At 42.5% G+C, this 17,872-nt stretch overlaps 1 protein-coding gene across 1 annotated transcript; it reads left to right on the forward strand.

Annotated features, from left to right (window-relative positions):
- Window positions 1-313: 313 nt before the first annotated feature.
- On the forward strand, window positions 314-10,660 carry LOC311492091 (uncharacterized protein; the record flags this gene model as incomplete). The annotated part of the gene is made up of 3 exons (XM_084550247.1): window positions 314-1,978; window positions 7,495-7,537; window positions 8,985-10,660. The coding sequence occupies 3 exons, from the start codon at window positions 314-316 to the stop codon at window positions 10,658-10,660; spliced, it is 3,384 nt and encodes a 1,127-aa protein (XP_084406373.1).
- Between the last annotated feature and the right edge of the window lie 7,212 nt (window positions 10,661-17,872).

Genomic DNA, 17,872 nt, shown 5'->3' on the forward strand with positions numbered 1-17,872 from the left:
AACATTTAGCTGACCAACGTTTTTAAATGTGCTCTGCTGTAAAAAGTTTCAAACTCTTTCTCTTCCTGGAATTAGTCAACGTCTGATAACCACTCCCTTTTCCTGGAGCAGCTCCACTCATATTTCCTCATGTTTCCTTGTTCACTCCCCTTTAGATCTCTACATTGAAGATGGGTGTAACCAGCATGTGGTGAAGTGTGAGAGCTGACAGGCTCCATTCACTGTAGAATCACATGTTGTTCAGATCAGAGCTCAGACTAGTTTCACTTCTAGCAAACAGAAACTCACACAGTCGTCGACACTGAGAGGTGAAATGGAACAGAAAGGAGTTCAGCTGGACAGAGAAACCTTCTCTTGTTCCATCTGTCTGGATCTACTGAAGGATCCTGTGACTATTCCCTGTGGACACAACTACTGCATGAACTGTATTAAAAGCCACTGGGATGAAGAAGACCAGAAGGGAATCTACAGCTGCCCTCAGTGTAGGAAGACTTTCACACCGAGGCCTGTCCTGGAGAAAAACACCATGTTAGCAGAGTTAGTGGAGCAGCTGAAGAAGACTGGACTCCAAGCTGCTCCAGCTGATCACTGCTATGCTGGACCTGAAGATGTGGCCTGTGATGTCTGCACTGGGAGGAAGCTGAAAGCCTTCAAGTCCTGTCTGGTCTGTCTGGCCTCTTACTGTGAGAAACACCTCCAACCTCACTATGATGCAGCTCCATTCAAGAAACACAAGCTGGTGGAGCCCTCAAAGAAGCTCCAGGAGAACATCTGCTCTCTTCATGATGAGGTGATGAAGATGTTCTGTCGTACTGATCGGCAGAGTATCTGTTATCTCTGCTCTGTGGATGAACATAAAGGCCATGAAACAGTCTCAGCTGCAGCAGAAAGGAGAGAGAAGCAGAAGGAGGTGGAGGTGATGCTACAAAAAATCCTGCAGGGAATCCAGGAGAGAAAGAAAGATGTGGAGCTGCTTGGACAGGAGCTGAAGGCCATCAATGGCTCTGCTGATAAAACAGTGGAGGACAGTCAGGAGATCTTCACTGAGATGATCCGTCTCATCCAGAAAACAAGCTCTGATGTGACGCAGCTGGTCAGATCCCAGCAGGAAACTGAAAAGAGTCGAGTCAAAGATCTTCAGGAGAAGCTGGAGCAGGAGATGACTGAGCTGGAGAGGAAAGGCTCCGAGCTGAAGCAGCTCTTAAACACAGAGGATCACAACCAGTTTCTACACAACTACCCCTCACTGCCACCACCCAGTGAGTCTACACACTCATCCAGCATCAAGACTCGTCCTCTGAGGAACTTTGATGACGTGAAAGCAGCTGTGACAGAGACCAGAGAGAAACTACAGGACATTCTGAGAGAGACATGGACAAACATCTCACTGACAGTGACTGAAGTGGATGTTTTACTGCCACAACCAGAGCCAAAGACCAGAGATGAATTCTTGAAATATTCATGTGAAATCACACTGGATCCAAACACAGCAAACACAAAGCTGTTATTATCTGAGGGGAACAGAAAAGTAACAAGAATGGAACAACAACAGTCTTATTCTGATCATCCAGACAGATTCACTGATTATGATCAGGTCCTGAGTAGAGAGAGTCTGACTGGACGTTGTTACTTGGAGGTGGAGTGGAGAGGAGGAGGAGTTGATGTAGCAGTCGCATACAAGAATATCAGCAGAGCAGGGAGGTCAGATGAATGTTGGTTTGGATCCAATGACAAATCTTGGTCATTATATTGTTACACAAACAGTTATAGATTTTACTACAACAAAGTCTCAACTGCCGTCTCAGGTCCTGTTTCCTCCAGAGTAGGAGTGTACCTGGATCACAGAGCAGGTATTCTGTCTTTCTACAGCGTCTCTGAAACCATGACTCTCCTCCACAGAGTCCAGACCACATTCACTCAGCCTCTCTATGCTGGACTTTATCTTCTTGATTATGGATCCATTGCTGAGTTGATTAAAGTCAAATAGACAGAAGTCACTTCAGGGACAGTTGGTTAAAATGTGTCTTTTAGTCTCAAGCTGAAGCTTCACATGATGAATAAAGCTGCTGTTTTTGTCATTTGTGTTTAACTTTTATTAGTTCTAGTTAAATTAGTGAGTAGGAATAAAAGTCAAGGATTTTGACTTTGATATAAAACTTATTTGCATTTGTTTGTTCTATCGTTGTATTGGAGTTGATTTGTTTTTCCATGGAGCCTTGAATTTATCTAATCATGTGGACATATTGATTGATGTAAAGAGTTTTCTTCAATATAACCAGTTTATTCTTCCATTAAAACATATGGATGGACTTTATGTTAGTCTCAACGTGGGCATCTAAAGGTTTTTTCTTCTACATTCTTCGTTGCTGTTTTTTTGTGCTTCTAATAAAGTTTCCTTGAATAATTAATAAAAGTTGACAGAGTTTAAACACCACAGAGTTTCAATGAGGTCTTTGTGATACTGACAGGGAGGATGGAATAAGATGGTTTAAGGTTAAAGAATAATTAAGAAAGAAGGTTGCAGATAAATCTTAGGTAACTTTACTGCCTTTAAGGAACATTAACAGTCAATTAACATGACAGAAGAAAACAAAAACTCATCTTGGGTCTGGACTGTCACCCAGAGACATCTCTGTATAAAAGGTAGAGGACATGTCCACTTATCTAGTTCTATCTAGGTCTGAGTGGACGCTGGCCAGTCATGCTGCCGCTATTCTCCGGTAACTTTTAAAGTGTTTCCATGGCCTTACAGCCCTATGGACTGTGCAGTTTCACTCAAGTACAAGCTAAACTTTCCACTACCTTTGGATTATCTACGATCTGTTTGTTCCTCCTGTGTGTTTGTGTGTGAGCGTGCTAATAGCCTGTAGTGACCTGTTGGACACACCACCCGGCTTCACGACTCCTTGTGGCCGTCGTAGAGCATAATGTGGGCTACCAAGATCTACATCTGGTCTGCATTAGCCTGGGCTCTCCTGTCCTTTCTCCATCAACCCGTGTCTGGTTTGCTACAACACACGGCCGCTGAGCTCCTCCGCCTCCGCTGTCACCTGTTTGAGCCTCCGCCGGCAACTCTTCACCTCCAGCTGCACATCGCTCTCCTGCCTCGCCGGAGATACATCCATCGGGGGTCTCGCCGGAAGTTTCCATTTCGACAACTCCAAAGCAACAAAATCCTTCTGGTCCACCACTCGTCATCCTCCCAGAAACGCCGACCGGGTTGTTGATCGCACCGTGTTAGCCAGCCTGGCTCGGTCGGCCAACACTCCCGTCAAACATGATCAACTTCTTTTTACAGCCATTACAACCACTTAATTCATTTTTAACATGTTGAGTTAGCTAGTTATAAACCTACTCCTCCTTAATTTCTGCACTGAACATGTGCTCACTATTTATTTGCACATATTTTTTAAATCTTTATACAATAGAAAGAGCAGGGTGAGGGAGGAGAAAGTGGGCCAGAGGCCAGCAGCAGGGATGGTCACGGAGGGTCTTCACAGCAGGTGAGGAGAAAATAACTTAAGTCCTTATAATGTCTCTGGCTGAGAGAAAATATTGATAGCATTAAACTGATTTTGTGGTTAAATTCTAATACTATTGTATTCCTAATTCTGTTTCAAAATGTTGCTTTCCACTTTTTTTTTAAGTCTTTATTGCCACAGTAGAAAGAGCAGGGTGGGAGAGGAGACAGTGGACCAGAGGCCACCAGGGATGATTATGCAGGGTCACAGGGTCACAGGTGAGAAAACATTGATTGACATAACATAACTTATGTGTGTAGCACTACCCTCAATAGACCTTATACTAAGGGCAGGCTTCTGGGTTCCTATATTGTATTTAACCAGTTGTACTTTAACCCCAGTCTCTAAGATTTTTACCCAAGTCAATCTGGATTTCAGTTTACATGCACATTCAGCTGTTAAACCTAAATTAACTCACCTTATGACTCTAATATCAAGAAATATCACAAGGCACTTTTTTTTAGAAAATAAACGAATCAATCATTTACTTCAGGCTTTAAATGAAATAACACAAATACCAGCACACTTTAATTTGAAAAAATATGTTTAAATTAAATGCTTTGTCTTGACACTTAAATCATGAAATTGTCTGGTTCACTACCATTTATGAATTAACCAAAATTAATACTCAACCAGAGAGTAGCTACCTCTATTCAGTTCAATTAAACACTTGATAATAAACACAAATATGTGTGCACTGTTATATTTCAATAACACCATTCTTTAAGATTCAAAATACCCTTGAAGTTTTATAGACATTCAAACTACTTTAACACACAGATTTTACTCTCAGTATTCAATTTTAACTCGACTCAGTGGGCCCACACTCACACACACACACATACACACAGCCGGCAAAACAAAATAACCCCGTTGCAGGCCTGATATGGTGACTTTTGAGTGCGAGGAAATCCAGTTTTATTCCAGAGATCCAGGAACAACAACAGAAAGATGTTACCTCCAACCTCCGAGACGCCCGTTTACCCGGTCCAACTCTGGAACACAACACAGCAGGAAGACTGGAAGCAACAGATGAATGAGTGATGTCCGGCGATGAAGTCCACCGACGACGTCCAGCGACGACCAACGACGACGAGTCACACACACCGGCAGCAGCGCAGCCGAGTCCTCATACTCCCGCGTCGAGACCACGAGGCAAAGCCGTTATCCAAAGCTGATTTAGCTCCTCGCGGCTAACACGTTCACTTTGATAGCGAATGCCGACAGTTAACAGACGTTAGCTCAGTAGCTTGGCTAAGCTGAAACAGTCCAGCTCCTCTAAAGCTTCGAGCTGAAACTTCTAAAGCTGTGCGCGAACAAAAAGTAGGTCCAATATCCAGGTTCCGAGCGTCGAGCAGACAGTCTCTCAGATACTGAAACACTACACATTTAATTATTTTCGCTGCAGAGTTACCCACTCGCGGCCACGTGTCTTCTCCGTGCCTCGTCACATCATCGTTCCCCCCAAAAAAACACTCACTCTCACTCACTCCCTGTCAAACCTGTCAATCACACCTGAACCAATCAATGATCAGGATCACACTTGTTCCCTCAGACAGTACTTCCTCATCCCCATGAATTTCTTCAAAATAAAATGCAATATTCAACCATGTACATTTGTATCTTTTTAATGATAAATGTCTCCTCTTCTATCAAAATATTTTAATCATTATGAGCTATTCTTTTATCATTTACCCAAACATGAACTTCTTAAACTATTCATTAATTTATTTATGAGTAAGGATTTTTAGCAGGGCTACATGTGAAAAGCGAGAGCGATTTTTCGACGATTTTTTGTGTCGCATCCTTTTCTTTCTAAATCGACCGAGGCCACAGTTTTCGCAGTACACGCGTGGGAACAACACTAAAATGTAGAGAACCCTTGGCTGACGCTCCCAATGTGTTCGTTTTCTCGAAAGGACTTGTAGTTTTTGAGAAATAAGCATTAGTTCAGAGGGCAAATCCTAGGGTACAGGAGAGAAGGGAGTATAACATAGAGAATATCATGTGTGGCGTGTAGTCGTGGCAACGGCCCTGACGAGCAGACTCAGCACAGGTGAACACAGAAAGTGGCGGGAAAAGGGTTCTCAGTGGATAACAGGATCTGCCAAAACATTAAAACCCCTCGGACTATTACTGCAGTACTGTAGGGGGGCAGAAACTATCACTATGAAATATATTATTCCACCACATAAAGCAGGAAACGTTTATGGCTTGTAACAACATTAATGACAGAATATATATAATTGGAGTAATTTAATATGATGTTTTTAATTAAATACATAATGAACACATAATACATGTTGAACACTCATAAGAGTTATGTTAAGTATGTTACATAACATTACTTGACATGTCTCTTTGTCTGTGTATAGTTGTCCTCCAGCTGATAAAGACAGACTGCAGTGACGTCCAACATCAGTCGAAGAGCTGGACTCACAGGACAATTTGAAGGTCTTCACTTCATCGCTGATTCCTTGTTACAGCCTGGATGTGTTAAGTTTAATATTGATGTTTTTCTAAATGTAAGACTGTGCCCAGGGCCGCCTTAACCTAATGTTAGGCCCCGGGGCTGAGAGGTTTTGTAGGCCCCCCCCATCCCCTCGATTTATAGAGTCTCATTTTTAAAAAAAAAAAAAGTGTAATATCTAGGTAATCTACATCACAAAATGCATTAGTTTCTTTCGAGCCATACAATAATGAGTTTTCCCTCTTTGAGCCAGAAAACACCATAATATTGTTATTAACATATCACTGAGCCCACTTCAGCAACACAATACACTTTATTTAACAACCACACACAGCAACTTATGGTGATAATAAAACCAAAATATGTTAAAGTATGATTTCAAACGATATTATGAAACACATCACCAACCATCACCTGTCTGCACAAACACTGATAATAACTAATAACAGCATAAGCAAAGAACAGCAACAGATCAAAGTTGGAGCCTCCTCTCTGGCCTCATGGGGCCCCGTGAACCAATCAACATCAACATTCAACATCATGGATAGCAACATGGCCTAATGCCAGGTACCAAAAAGATGAAACTGAGCAACATTTATAGAAGGTTTGCAGTATAATCGAGACAAACATCTAAGCAAATGTGCATTTCTCTTAAAACAATGCACAACCACAACAATTTATAACCTTCACAAGCTATAAATACAGCACTTTCTTACGCGCACTTTTGAGTCAATAATGTTTCCCCAGCGGCCCGGGTCACTGTTATATGGGTCATCTGACTCGTCTCCCCCCAACTGGTTTGCAGCCTGGTCCTCTCTCTGGTGCTCGTGTGCTCCCCCCTCGTCCTCCTCCTCCCCTCCACTGCTGCGGCCGGTCCCCTGCTCCTCTCCAGCTACATCCACCTGCGCGGCGTACGCCTCCATCGCTCCCTCCAGTGTGTGGGTTAGCGTCGCTAACGGAGGAAGCTAGCTAATTTAGCTAATTTAGCTAATTTAGCGAACTTAGCGAGCTTAGCGAACTTAGCGAGCTTCCTCCGGTGCTGGGTCCATCTTCAGCAGCAGCTGGTTTAAAAAAAATCCGGTGAGCTTTGGAATGCTCTTTAGGAGCTCCTTTTCGCGCAACTCCTTAATAAGTGTTTTTCTTTTCTGGGCACCACTCTCAAACGTCCTCCCCGACATTTTCCACTTAATGTCACTCAATCAGAGAGGGACACACCCAAAAGTAACTATAGACATTCTGATAGGTTAGCCCACGGGCCACGGGCCATAGGCTATAGGACCACGTGGGTCACTCCTAATTTGGATCAATCAGCAGCCACGTAACGTGCGATTAGAGTGATTGACAGAAAACCTGACAAGTTACAAAACAATATGACCTTTTCAGCTCATCATGAACCTGAACTTGGGAGGCCCCTAGGCTGGGAGGCCCCTGGGCTTCAGCCCAGGTAAGCCCGTGCATTAAAGCGGCCTTGACTGTGCCGTAAACTGTTAAACTATTGCTCAGATAGCAGCAGGGCATGAAATTGGCACCCGCCCGCCAAATGCGGGTAACTTTTGTGATTGGCGGGTGAAACTGTCAACCTACCTGCCACGTTGGCGGGTAGCCAATAAGGGGCCTGTCCACACAGAAACGCAGGGGCCGTCCACACGGAAACGCAAAAATGCAGAAACGCAGAAGTTTTGCATCGTTTTGGCCTTTCGTCCACACGTATCCTGTAAACGCATAGCCCTAAAACGCACTTTTCTGAAAACGGGTCCCAGGGTGGAGAAATTCGCAAACGCACCTCTTGCGTTTCTGACAGACAGAAACGGAGAAAACGATGACGTCATCGCCACACCCCCGAGCAGCCTTCCACATCCCGCGAGACGTCTCATAACAACATCAACAACAATGGCGGACTACATGCTAGTTTTCCTGCTGGAGAAGATATTGAGCCTATTAGTGTTACTAGGGCAACATATCATGCTCCTGTGCCACCACGCTGAGCAAAAAAGGCGATTTGTAAACAGCGCTCAAGATTTGTGCGCATGCTCCGCATCTTCCTCTCCGTTTTTGGTGAATTTATGAAACTGAAACAGCGCCACCTATAGGCCTGGAATATGAAGTAGCGTTTTCGGTCGTGCTGAAACGGATCTGTGTGGACGCGGATATTTCTTGAAACGATGCCAAGTTGGTTAATAACCAGACAGCACTTTAATGTGTATTCTGTACAAGTTCAACAACCATTTTTATGCATTTTCTGAGTCGTTCGCCTTAATTTTAGGCACAAAAAAATTTTGGCTGGTAAAAAACTACTGTGGCAGGTGGATTTCCATCCACCTGCCACAGTGGCTGGTGGCCAAAAAAGTTAACTTCAGGCCCTGGATAGCAGTAATGACTTTTATTATTAAAATTATTATGATTAACGATCAATTATTATGATTTGCTCGTTCTTTGTCTGGGGATCCTACTGAGGACACCCCTCTTAAAGGTGGGGGTGTGACGATCCCTCCCACTCTCTTCCTTATTTGATGCTGGCTTTCAGGTGGAGCTGGGAGGGGTCTGCTGCCTGTACCTAAATGACAGGAACCAAAAAAGAAAGAGACAAAGCGAAAAGCAAAGAGAAAGATGTAACACGACAACAAAGACGAAAAGCACAACAACTAAGATGAGTGAAAAAGGGATTTATTACAATGAAGCCTCACGACCACGTTAAAACTACAAAATGACTGACCAGAGCGATAAAGAGCAGCAGGTTCATGCCCGGTCTGTTGGTCTTGGTGTCGGCCAGAGACAGGAGTGATGACTACTTGAAGCCCGCTGAGTTTCCTGCATAGCCTCCCAGGAATTAATCAACATATAATTCCAGGAAATTCCACGACTTCCACTCCCTCTTCCTGGAGCAGCTCCACTCATATTTCCTGATGTTTCCCTGTTCCCTCCCCTTTAGATCAGAGCTCAGACTAGTTTCACGTCTAGCAAACAGAAACTCACACAGTCGTCGACACTGAGAGGTGAAATGGAGCAGAAAGGAGTTCGGCTGGACGTAGAAACCTTCTCTTGTTCCATCTGTCTGGATCTACTGAAGGATCCTGTGTCTATACACTGTGGACACAGCTACTGCATGAACTGTATTAAAAGCCACTGGGATGAAGAAGACCAGAAGGGAATCTACAGCTGCCCTCAGTGCAGGAAGACTTTCATACCGAGGCCTGTCCTGGAGAAAAACACCATGTTAGCAGAGTTAGTGGAGCAGCTGAAGAAGACTGGACTCCAAGCTGCTCCAGCTGATCACTGCTATGCTGGACCTGAAGATGTGGCCTGTGATGTCTGCACTGGGAGGAAGCTGAAAGCCTTCAAGTCCTGTCTCAACTGTCCGGCCTCTTACTGTAAGAAACACCTCCAACCTCACTATGATGTAGCTCCATTAAAGAAACACAAGCTGGTGGAGCCCTCCAAGAAGCTCCAGGAGAACATCTGCTCTCGTCATGATGAGGTGATGAAGATGTTCTGTCGTACTGATCAGCAGAGTATCTGTTATCTCTGCTCTGTGGATGAACATAAAGGCCATGAAACTGTCTCAGTTGCAGCAGAAAGGAGAGAGAAGCAGAAGGAGGTGGAGGTGATGCTACAAAAAATCCTGCAGGGAATCCAGGAGAGAAAGAAAGACGTGGAGCTGCTTGGACAGGAGCTGAAGGCCATCAATGGCTCTGCTGATAAAACAGTGGAGGACAGTCAGCAGATCTTCACTGAGATGATCCGTCTCATCCAGAAAACAAGCTCTGATGTGACGCAGCTGGTCAGATCCCAGCAGGAAACTGAAAAGAGTCGAGTCAAAGATCTTCAGGAGAAGCTGGAGCAGGAGATGACTGATCTGGAGAGGAAAGGCTCTGAGCTGAAGCAGCTCTTAAACACAGAGGATCACAACCAGTTTCTACACAACTACCCCTCACTGCCACCACCCAGTGAGTCTACACACTCATCCAGCATCAAGATTCGTCCTCTGAGGAACTTTGATGACGTGAAAGCAGCTGTGACAGAGACCAGAGAGAAACTACAGGACATTCTGAGAGAGACATGGACAAACATCTCACTGACAGTGACTGAAGTGGATGTTTTACTGCCACAACCAGAGCCAAAGAGCAGAGATGAATTCTTGAAATATTCACGTGAAATCACACTGGATCCAATAACAGCAAACACAGATTTGTTATTATCTGAGGGGAACAGAAAAGTAACAAGAATGGAACAACAACAGTCTTATTCTGATCATCCAGACAGATTCACTGGTAGTCGTCAGGTCCTGAGTAGAGAGAGTCTGACTGGACGTTGTTACTGGGAGGTGGAGTGGAGAGGAGGAAGAGTTTGTGTAGCAGTCACATACAAGAATATCAGCAGAGCAGGGAGCTTATGTGAATGTGCATTTGGATACAATGACAAATCTTGGTCATTATATTGTGACACAAACAGTCATACATTTTTCTACAACAATGTCTCAACTCCCGTCTCAGTTCCTGATTCCTCCAGAGTAGGAGTGTACCTGGATCACAGAGCAGGTATTCTGTCTTTCTACAGCGTCTCTGAAACCATGACTCTCCTCGACAGAGTCCAGACCACATTCACTCAGCCTCTCTATGCTGGACTTTATCTTTATTATGGATCCACTGCTGAGTTGATTAAAGTCAAATAGACAGAAGTCACTTCAGGGACAGTTGGTTAAAATGTGTCTTTTAGTCTCAAGCTGAAGCTTCACATGATGAATAAAGCTGCTGTTTTTGTCATTTGTGTTTAACTTTTATTAGTTCTAGTTAAATTAGTGAGTAGGAATAAAAGTCAAGGATTTTGACTTTGATATAAAACTTATTTGCATTTGTTTGTTCTATCGTTGTATTGGAGTTGATTTGTTTTTCCCTGGAGCCTTGAATTTATCTAATCATGTGGACATATTGATTGATGTAAAGAGTTTTCTTCAGTATAACCAGTTTATTCTTCCATTAAAACATATGGATGGACTTTATGTTAGTCTCAACGTGGGCATCTAAAGGTTTTTACTTCTACATTCTTCATTGCTGTTTTTTGTGCTTCTAATAAAGTTTCCTTGAATAATTAATAAAAGTTGACAGAGTTTAAACACCACAGAGTTTCAATGAGGTCTTTGTGATACTGACAGGGAGGATGGAATAAGATGGTTTAAGGTTAAAGAATAACTAAGAAAGAAGGTTGCAGATGAATCTTAGGTCAGGGTTAAATCAATTCAAATCCATTTCTATTCTTTCTTTTTAAATTTATTGCCTTTAAAGAACATTAACAGTGAAATATAGAAGCAGCAGCTATGTTCGCCCTGATATCAAAAATCGCCCCCTGGTGGCCGAATGACACTATTTGGAGGCAAAAAAAGACTTTCGCTAATTGCAGCGCCCCCCAGTGGCCGAATGACATGACATCTGGCTTGTCCCCTCGGGACAGGGTCTGTAAACGTACTTCCAAATTTAGTTTTGATACGTCACACCGTTCCTGAGATATGAGCTTGTATCTCGTTTGCCACCTTCGCCGCCAATTTTGATTGGCTGTAGTGGCCTGATAGTAACTTTTGTGCGCATTGGTCACAAGACCAAAAATGCAAAAATGCAAAAACGCAATTTTCCTAATTACATCGCCCCCTAGTGGCCGAATGGCACCAAATTTTAATTGCGCACTTCTAAGGGACTGTCGAAGCGAGTGACCAAGTTTGGCGTCACCAAGATATAAGCAAACTTCCTGTTTGGCGGCTTCGCCGCCGACTGTGATTGGCTAACACGAAAAGTTGGCATGAACTGTCACTGGGGCAATCCCACGGTATCTGTGGATATCACGATTTCATTTCAAATAAAAACTCTTAAAAAGACATGAGCAAAAACAATGTTTTGCAAATTTTAGCGCCCTCTTGTAGCCACATGACACCAGATTTTTTTCGTCCACTTGGGACAGCGTCAAATTATCAAATTTGGTTTCATTGCACTGATGCGTTGCCGAGATATGAGCTCAAATGGAAAACGGCGCCTTCCCCGCCAATTTTGATTGGCTGGCGCGGCCAAATGGTTTTGAAGCTGAAGACGCCTGATAGTAACTTTTGTCCGCATTGGTCAGAAGACGGTCTGTGCCAATTTCCGTGAGAATCGGACAAAATTTGTCACCGCTGAAAATTAGTTTTGTTTTTCAACAAAATCGTAAATTGCGAAAAATCTATCATGACGCATTATGACGTCATAGGGTGCGTTGAAATCGTCATGATCCAAGGATTCCAACGATACCTTGTTTTCAAAAATCGGACATACGGTTCAAAAGTTACATGCACAAATGTACTTCAAACTTTGACCAGTTGGTGGCGCTAGACCGTGCTTAGTGCTTACATGTAACTCAGTCAAAGTAATATTGAGACTGCCCTTAAGCTATGTGCCAAATTTCACAACTTTCGACCATACTGTTCTATGGGCCGCCATAGACTCCCATGGCGGAAGATTTAGGAAAAATAATAATAATAGGAAAACATACAAAACCAATAGGTTTCCAGCAGCTTCGCTGCTTGAACCCTAATTAACATCACAGAAGAAAAACTCATCTTGGGATTGGGTCTGGACTGTCACCCAGAGATATCACTGTATAAAATGTAGAGAACATGTCCATTTATCTAGTTCTATAAACTTTGAGGTATAAGAGTCTTAGGCTAGATAGTCAATAATTGGGGAACATCTTCTCATAAGAATAGACACTTTTAGCTGTAACTGGGCAGTCATGTACACTCTAAGAAAAAAACTCAGTAAAAAAAACATAAGATGTGAGATTCTGTGCACTGCTTGAATAAAGAAACGCTGACTTGGAGATCCTCATTGCAAGAGTGGTGACTCCTTTTTTCACCTCACATAATTTGGTCCTTGGAGCCGGATCCCTGGTGCCGTTCCTTTTCCTTCTCCAAACCTGGGAATGTAAAGACCGTGCACGGCGTAACTGCAAAAACAGATTCTGAAGAAAGTAAAAAAAGCCCTTTTTCTAGAAAATTTGTCCTGTTTTTAGTCTAAAAAGAAGAAGAATCTTGCCAAGCATTTTTCACATAAGAAAAATAGTCTTATTATATCAATAAGAAAATATATCTAATTTTTCTTAATAAGATTTACCAGCTTATGTCAAGCTCAGTTTAGCTAGTAACAAGGTAAGGACATCTTTTGTAAATTATACCAGCAAAGGAACAAGATTATGTTCCTTATTTTAAGATTTAGACCACTTGCACAACTTCTCAATTTAAGAATCTTAAGAAATGACAGCAATATATATAAAAATAATGAATTTATTGTCATTTTAAACAAGACAAACATGACAATACAGTTTGACTGATTAGGAAAAAGGTATTAAACAGTTCTGTGTTGCCCACTAAATGAATTTCATAACATTTCAATAACTTTTTGCCAAATTTCCATGACTGCACTGCAAAAAAGGAATTTTAAGAAAGTAAAAAAGGCCTTGTATCAAGGAAATAAGTCCAAAAAGAATAATACTCTCGTCAAGCATGTTTTGCATTAGAAAAATGATTAGCCTTATTTTATTTAAGAGTAAGAGTAAGAGTATTTATTTTAAGAGTAAGACCATTTGCTCAACTTCTCAATTTAAGAATGCCATGAAACAACAACAATTATTTTTATTTCATTGCAGAACATCTGAACCTGACAGAACCTGCTGCTTCATATCTAGCATATTAAGATGACAGCAGACTGGTCTATACAACTCACAACATACGACATAATACAAATAACCATGCTGGACGTCATTCACACCTCTCTGAAAAACAGGCAAGAAAGAAGAGCAGATTAAATCCCAACAGTCCATCTTTATTTAGTATTTATTATTAGCATACAATCTCTTTTATAGACAGCTGGGATAGGCTCCAGCAGACCCCCGCGACCCTTAACAGGAATAAGAGGGTACAGAAGATGAATGAATGAATGAATGAATCTCTGTTATAAAGAATAAGAATATTAATAACATTGACACCAACACAATGATGCTTTTCCAACTAATTAAAAGCAAATTCAAAATTTGAAATTATCCTAAAATAAATAGCAGAGAGTAAATACAAGGAATTATTAAATATCAAATTTCATAGATACAAGTTATGTTGCAGCTAATGGAGACTAATAAGGTAACTGTAAATTATTATTTTTTTCATTAGGAATGTCACACAATACTTTAAACACAATGTTTTAAACTGCAGGCACCAGCCCAGATGTGCAGCATTCAGTGAGTGAGAGGTAGGCCTATGCCTCGTTCAGCTCACAACAAGAGCACTCAAGGTCACCACCTTTGACCTCATTTCCAAGCTTGGACTTGACGTGCAGATAATCAACAAAGCCACAGATTACATAAATGTAATAATGTTGTATGTGGACAAACCTGTGAAAGATGGTGTTTTTGTCTTGCAGTCAACATAACAGCAGTAGCTTGTCTGGTCAGAGTGTTACATCTGATGTCATCCTGTTAAAAAAAAAAAGAAAATCCAATGTGTCATAAAACACACTGTTGCTACAGACACTGATATGCTGTTATAAAACAGCATCATGACAATCCAGTTGAGATTTGTGTTGGAATGGCGAGACATAAACAAAAAGGTTGATGGTAAAGCTTAGCTGGTTGTAGTTGTGTACAGAAGGAAACACCAGACTTACCTCTGACTGACATGATGCAGAAGAGTCCAGAGCAGGACGTGGCACAACAGTCATTACATCTTGCACCCTGTTTTCCACCACTGCTTCGTCTGTTTGACTCTGTTTTCCACCGTGGCATCAGCTGGCCTGTATGCCCACATGTTTCTGTTCACTGCTGATGAGGCTCCCCTGCTTGGGGTTGCTGTTGTCCTCTCTCCCCGTGACTTGCTGCTGCCACTTTCCAGGTGTTCGTGGTGGTTTCTTTGAATGTGACACCATAGCGAGTTGTAGACTCAGTACTCTTTGGTGCATCCATCGATTCCACAAAACACATGAGAGTGAGAGCCACAAACACAAAGCATACAACACAGTGCCAAACATCTTCCAGTTTGGTTTTTAGCTAGCATTAGCTAGCTAGCTGCCGACCGCGTTTGCCTCTGAACGTGAACCGAAGATGACCTGGTGATACATCACAGAAACGACTTGCCATGTATCAATTATCACATAGATGTCACTCGATTTTAATAATTATGAAGTAATATGAACGTATTTAGATAAATATAGTTTGCATGAATGCAAATTAAACTTAAGTTTAATTTTAATTAGGCTCCCCCTTGAAAGATGGTACAATCCACGCTGTCGCGCTTTTTTTTTTTTCTTTCTTGGGGTCTGTTGCAATTTGAAATGCACAGCTAATTCTGAGGTCACTTGTCGCTGCTTTTGTCCATTGTGGATATCAGAATCATAATATGGACAAACTGGACGAGGTTGCAATTACCACACTCAGAGATATGCTACAGTGGTTACTTTTATGCTGTACTGGTGTTATATTTAATGTAGTCAACCTAGCTTAACGAGTTGTGGATGTGTAGGTAATGGGCTAACGGTTAGGCTAACGGTTAGGCTAACGGTTAGGCTAACGGTTAGGCCAGGGGTGTTCAAAGTTTTTTTAGTGAGGGCCAAATACAAAAAATAAACAAAGGGCCGGGCCACACACTAGAGGTGACAAATTGACACATGAATACTGTGTGTATTGCTAACTCACATATAATGTGAAGAACATTGCAGTCAGTGGGAGCAGTGATGCTGTCCTTTGGATTGAAGGATGGCTGACATGTCAGGCGAAAGTTTGGTGGTTGAGACACGAAGGACTTCACAAAGATGGCTATCAGTCATTCTGCTTCTCAGTCTGCTTTTGTTCTGATTTAACAGAGAAAATGTTTGTTCACATATGAATGTTGAGCCGAACAGGCTCATCATTCTTTTTGCATGGCGTCTCATCAGAGGAAAGTTGCCATTATCCAAACTCTGATAGAAGTCAGGGAGTGAGAGAAGCTGATGTTGACTCTTCAGAGAATCATCACATTGCATTTCAATCAGTTCTAACTGCGGACTCTCTTCCACTTCTTCTGCATCCACCAGGAAGGGGGTCGAGAACAGCTTGATTTGCTTTTCAATGACAGAAAAAATCTTGGAAACGCCGGTTGAATTCTGTCACGAGAGATGCAATCACAGACACATATTTCTCCTTTTTAGCACAAAGGTCGGCCTTTGGAAAAGCAGAACTGATTTCAGACAGCGCAGGGAAGTGTGCAGCATTAAAGCTTCGTAGTTGTGTCTCAAACAGGCGGAGTTTTACACAGAAGGCTTTCATGTGCGCATACAGGTGTGGCACCAGCTGTTCTTTGCCTTGTAGGTTCTTGTTCAGTGTATTCAGGTGATGAGTAAGATCAACTAAAAATGCCAGGTCTGCCAGCCACAGAGGGTCACTCAGTTCATGAAGAGGTCGGCCCTTCTCTTTCAAAAACTGGTCGATTTCTGATCTCAGCGAATAAAACCGCTGCAGCACAGAGCCGCGGCTGAGCCAGCGCACATCAGAGTGGTAGAGTACATCCCCGTATTCAGCATCCACATCAGATAAGAAAGCTTGAAATTCTCTGTGGTACAGTCCTCTAGCTCGAATTATGTTGATAGTTTTTACAACAGTGTTCATCACATCGCCCGGCTGGACAGTCTTGGCACACAGTGCTTGTTGGTGGATTATACAGTTCATCCTAACAGCCTCACCTCCGCTCTCTCTTACCTTGGCGCACACCATCGATGCCATTCCTTTGCGCTCGCCCATCATGGCCGGAGCTCCATCTGTTGTTACTCCACAGAGCTTGTCCCATTTAAGCCCCATCTTTTCAACCGACTCTGACACGGCTTCAAAAATATCTCTACCCGTTGTTGTGCCTTTTAGGCTCATCATATCAAGCAGCTCCTCCGTACAGCAAAAATTATCATCCACTCCCCGCAAAAAAATTTACAGCTGCGCGATGTCTGTGGCATCTGTGCTTTCATCGCATGCTATCGAGTAAAAATCAAAAGCACAGGCTTTGTCTCTCAGCTGAAGTTTCAAGTTAGCTGACAAGTCCTCGATTCTCCGCACCACTGTATTTCTGGATAAGCTCACGTTGTTGAAGTCCTGCACTTTTTCCGGGCACATTATTTCTGTGACTTTGATGAGGCACTGCTTTATGAAACCACCGTCTGAGAACGGTTTGCCGTGCTGGGCAATAAGTTTAGCGACTTTATAGCTTGCCATTGTGGCGTTTTCCTGTATTTTGTTAGCACGAAAAAAAACTGTTGTTCAGCTTGCAGGCTAGCTGCCATTTGCTTGAATTTCTGTGTTCGTTCGGCACCGGTGTACGATGTGTAGCTCTGATGTTTGGTCACATAGTGCCGACGGACATTATACTCTTTCATCACAGCAACATCTTCATTGCAGATCAAACAGACACACTTTCCGTTGATTTCTTTGAAGAAATATTCATTTTCCCACCGTGTTTGAAATCTTCTACACTCACTTGCTATTTTGCGTTTCTTCGGTGCTGCCATTTCTGGTGACTGGCGGTAAAAGTTATTCTTTGCTTAATTTTGTTTAGTGGAGAAGCACCGTTTCCGTGGCTGGATCCATCTAGTGTTGAAACTGAGAAGTGCAACAAAGTTCAGCTCAAGCTTCTTATGCGGGCCATATTCAATTATATTTTCAGAAGCTGCTGCGGGCCAATAAAAACTGGACACCCCTGGTTTAGGCTAATGGTTAGGCTAACGTTTAGGCGCTAAACTCCATAAAAAACATTAGTCATCAGAAAGTTTGACTAGTTTTTTTTTCTTTCTTTCTCTGAATCTATTTTTCAGGTGCTGGATGAGCTGCAGCGAATCATCCAACCGACCAGCTCCCAGTA

The sequence above is a fragment of the Chelon labrosus genome, assembly GCF_963514085.1.
Source record: "Chelon labrosus genome assembly, chromosome: 1".
Classification (NCBI taxonomy): domain Eukaryota; kingdom Metazoa; phylum Chordata; class Actinopteri; order Mugiliformes; family Mugilidae; genus Chelon; species Chelon labrosus.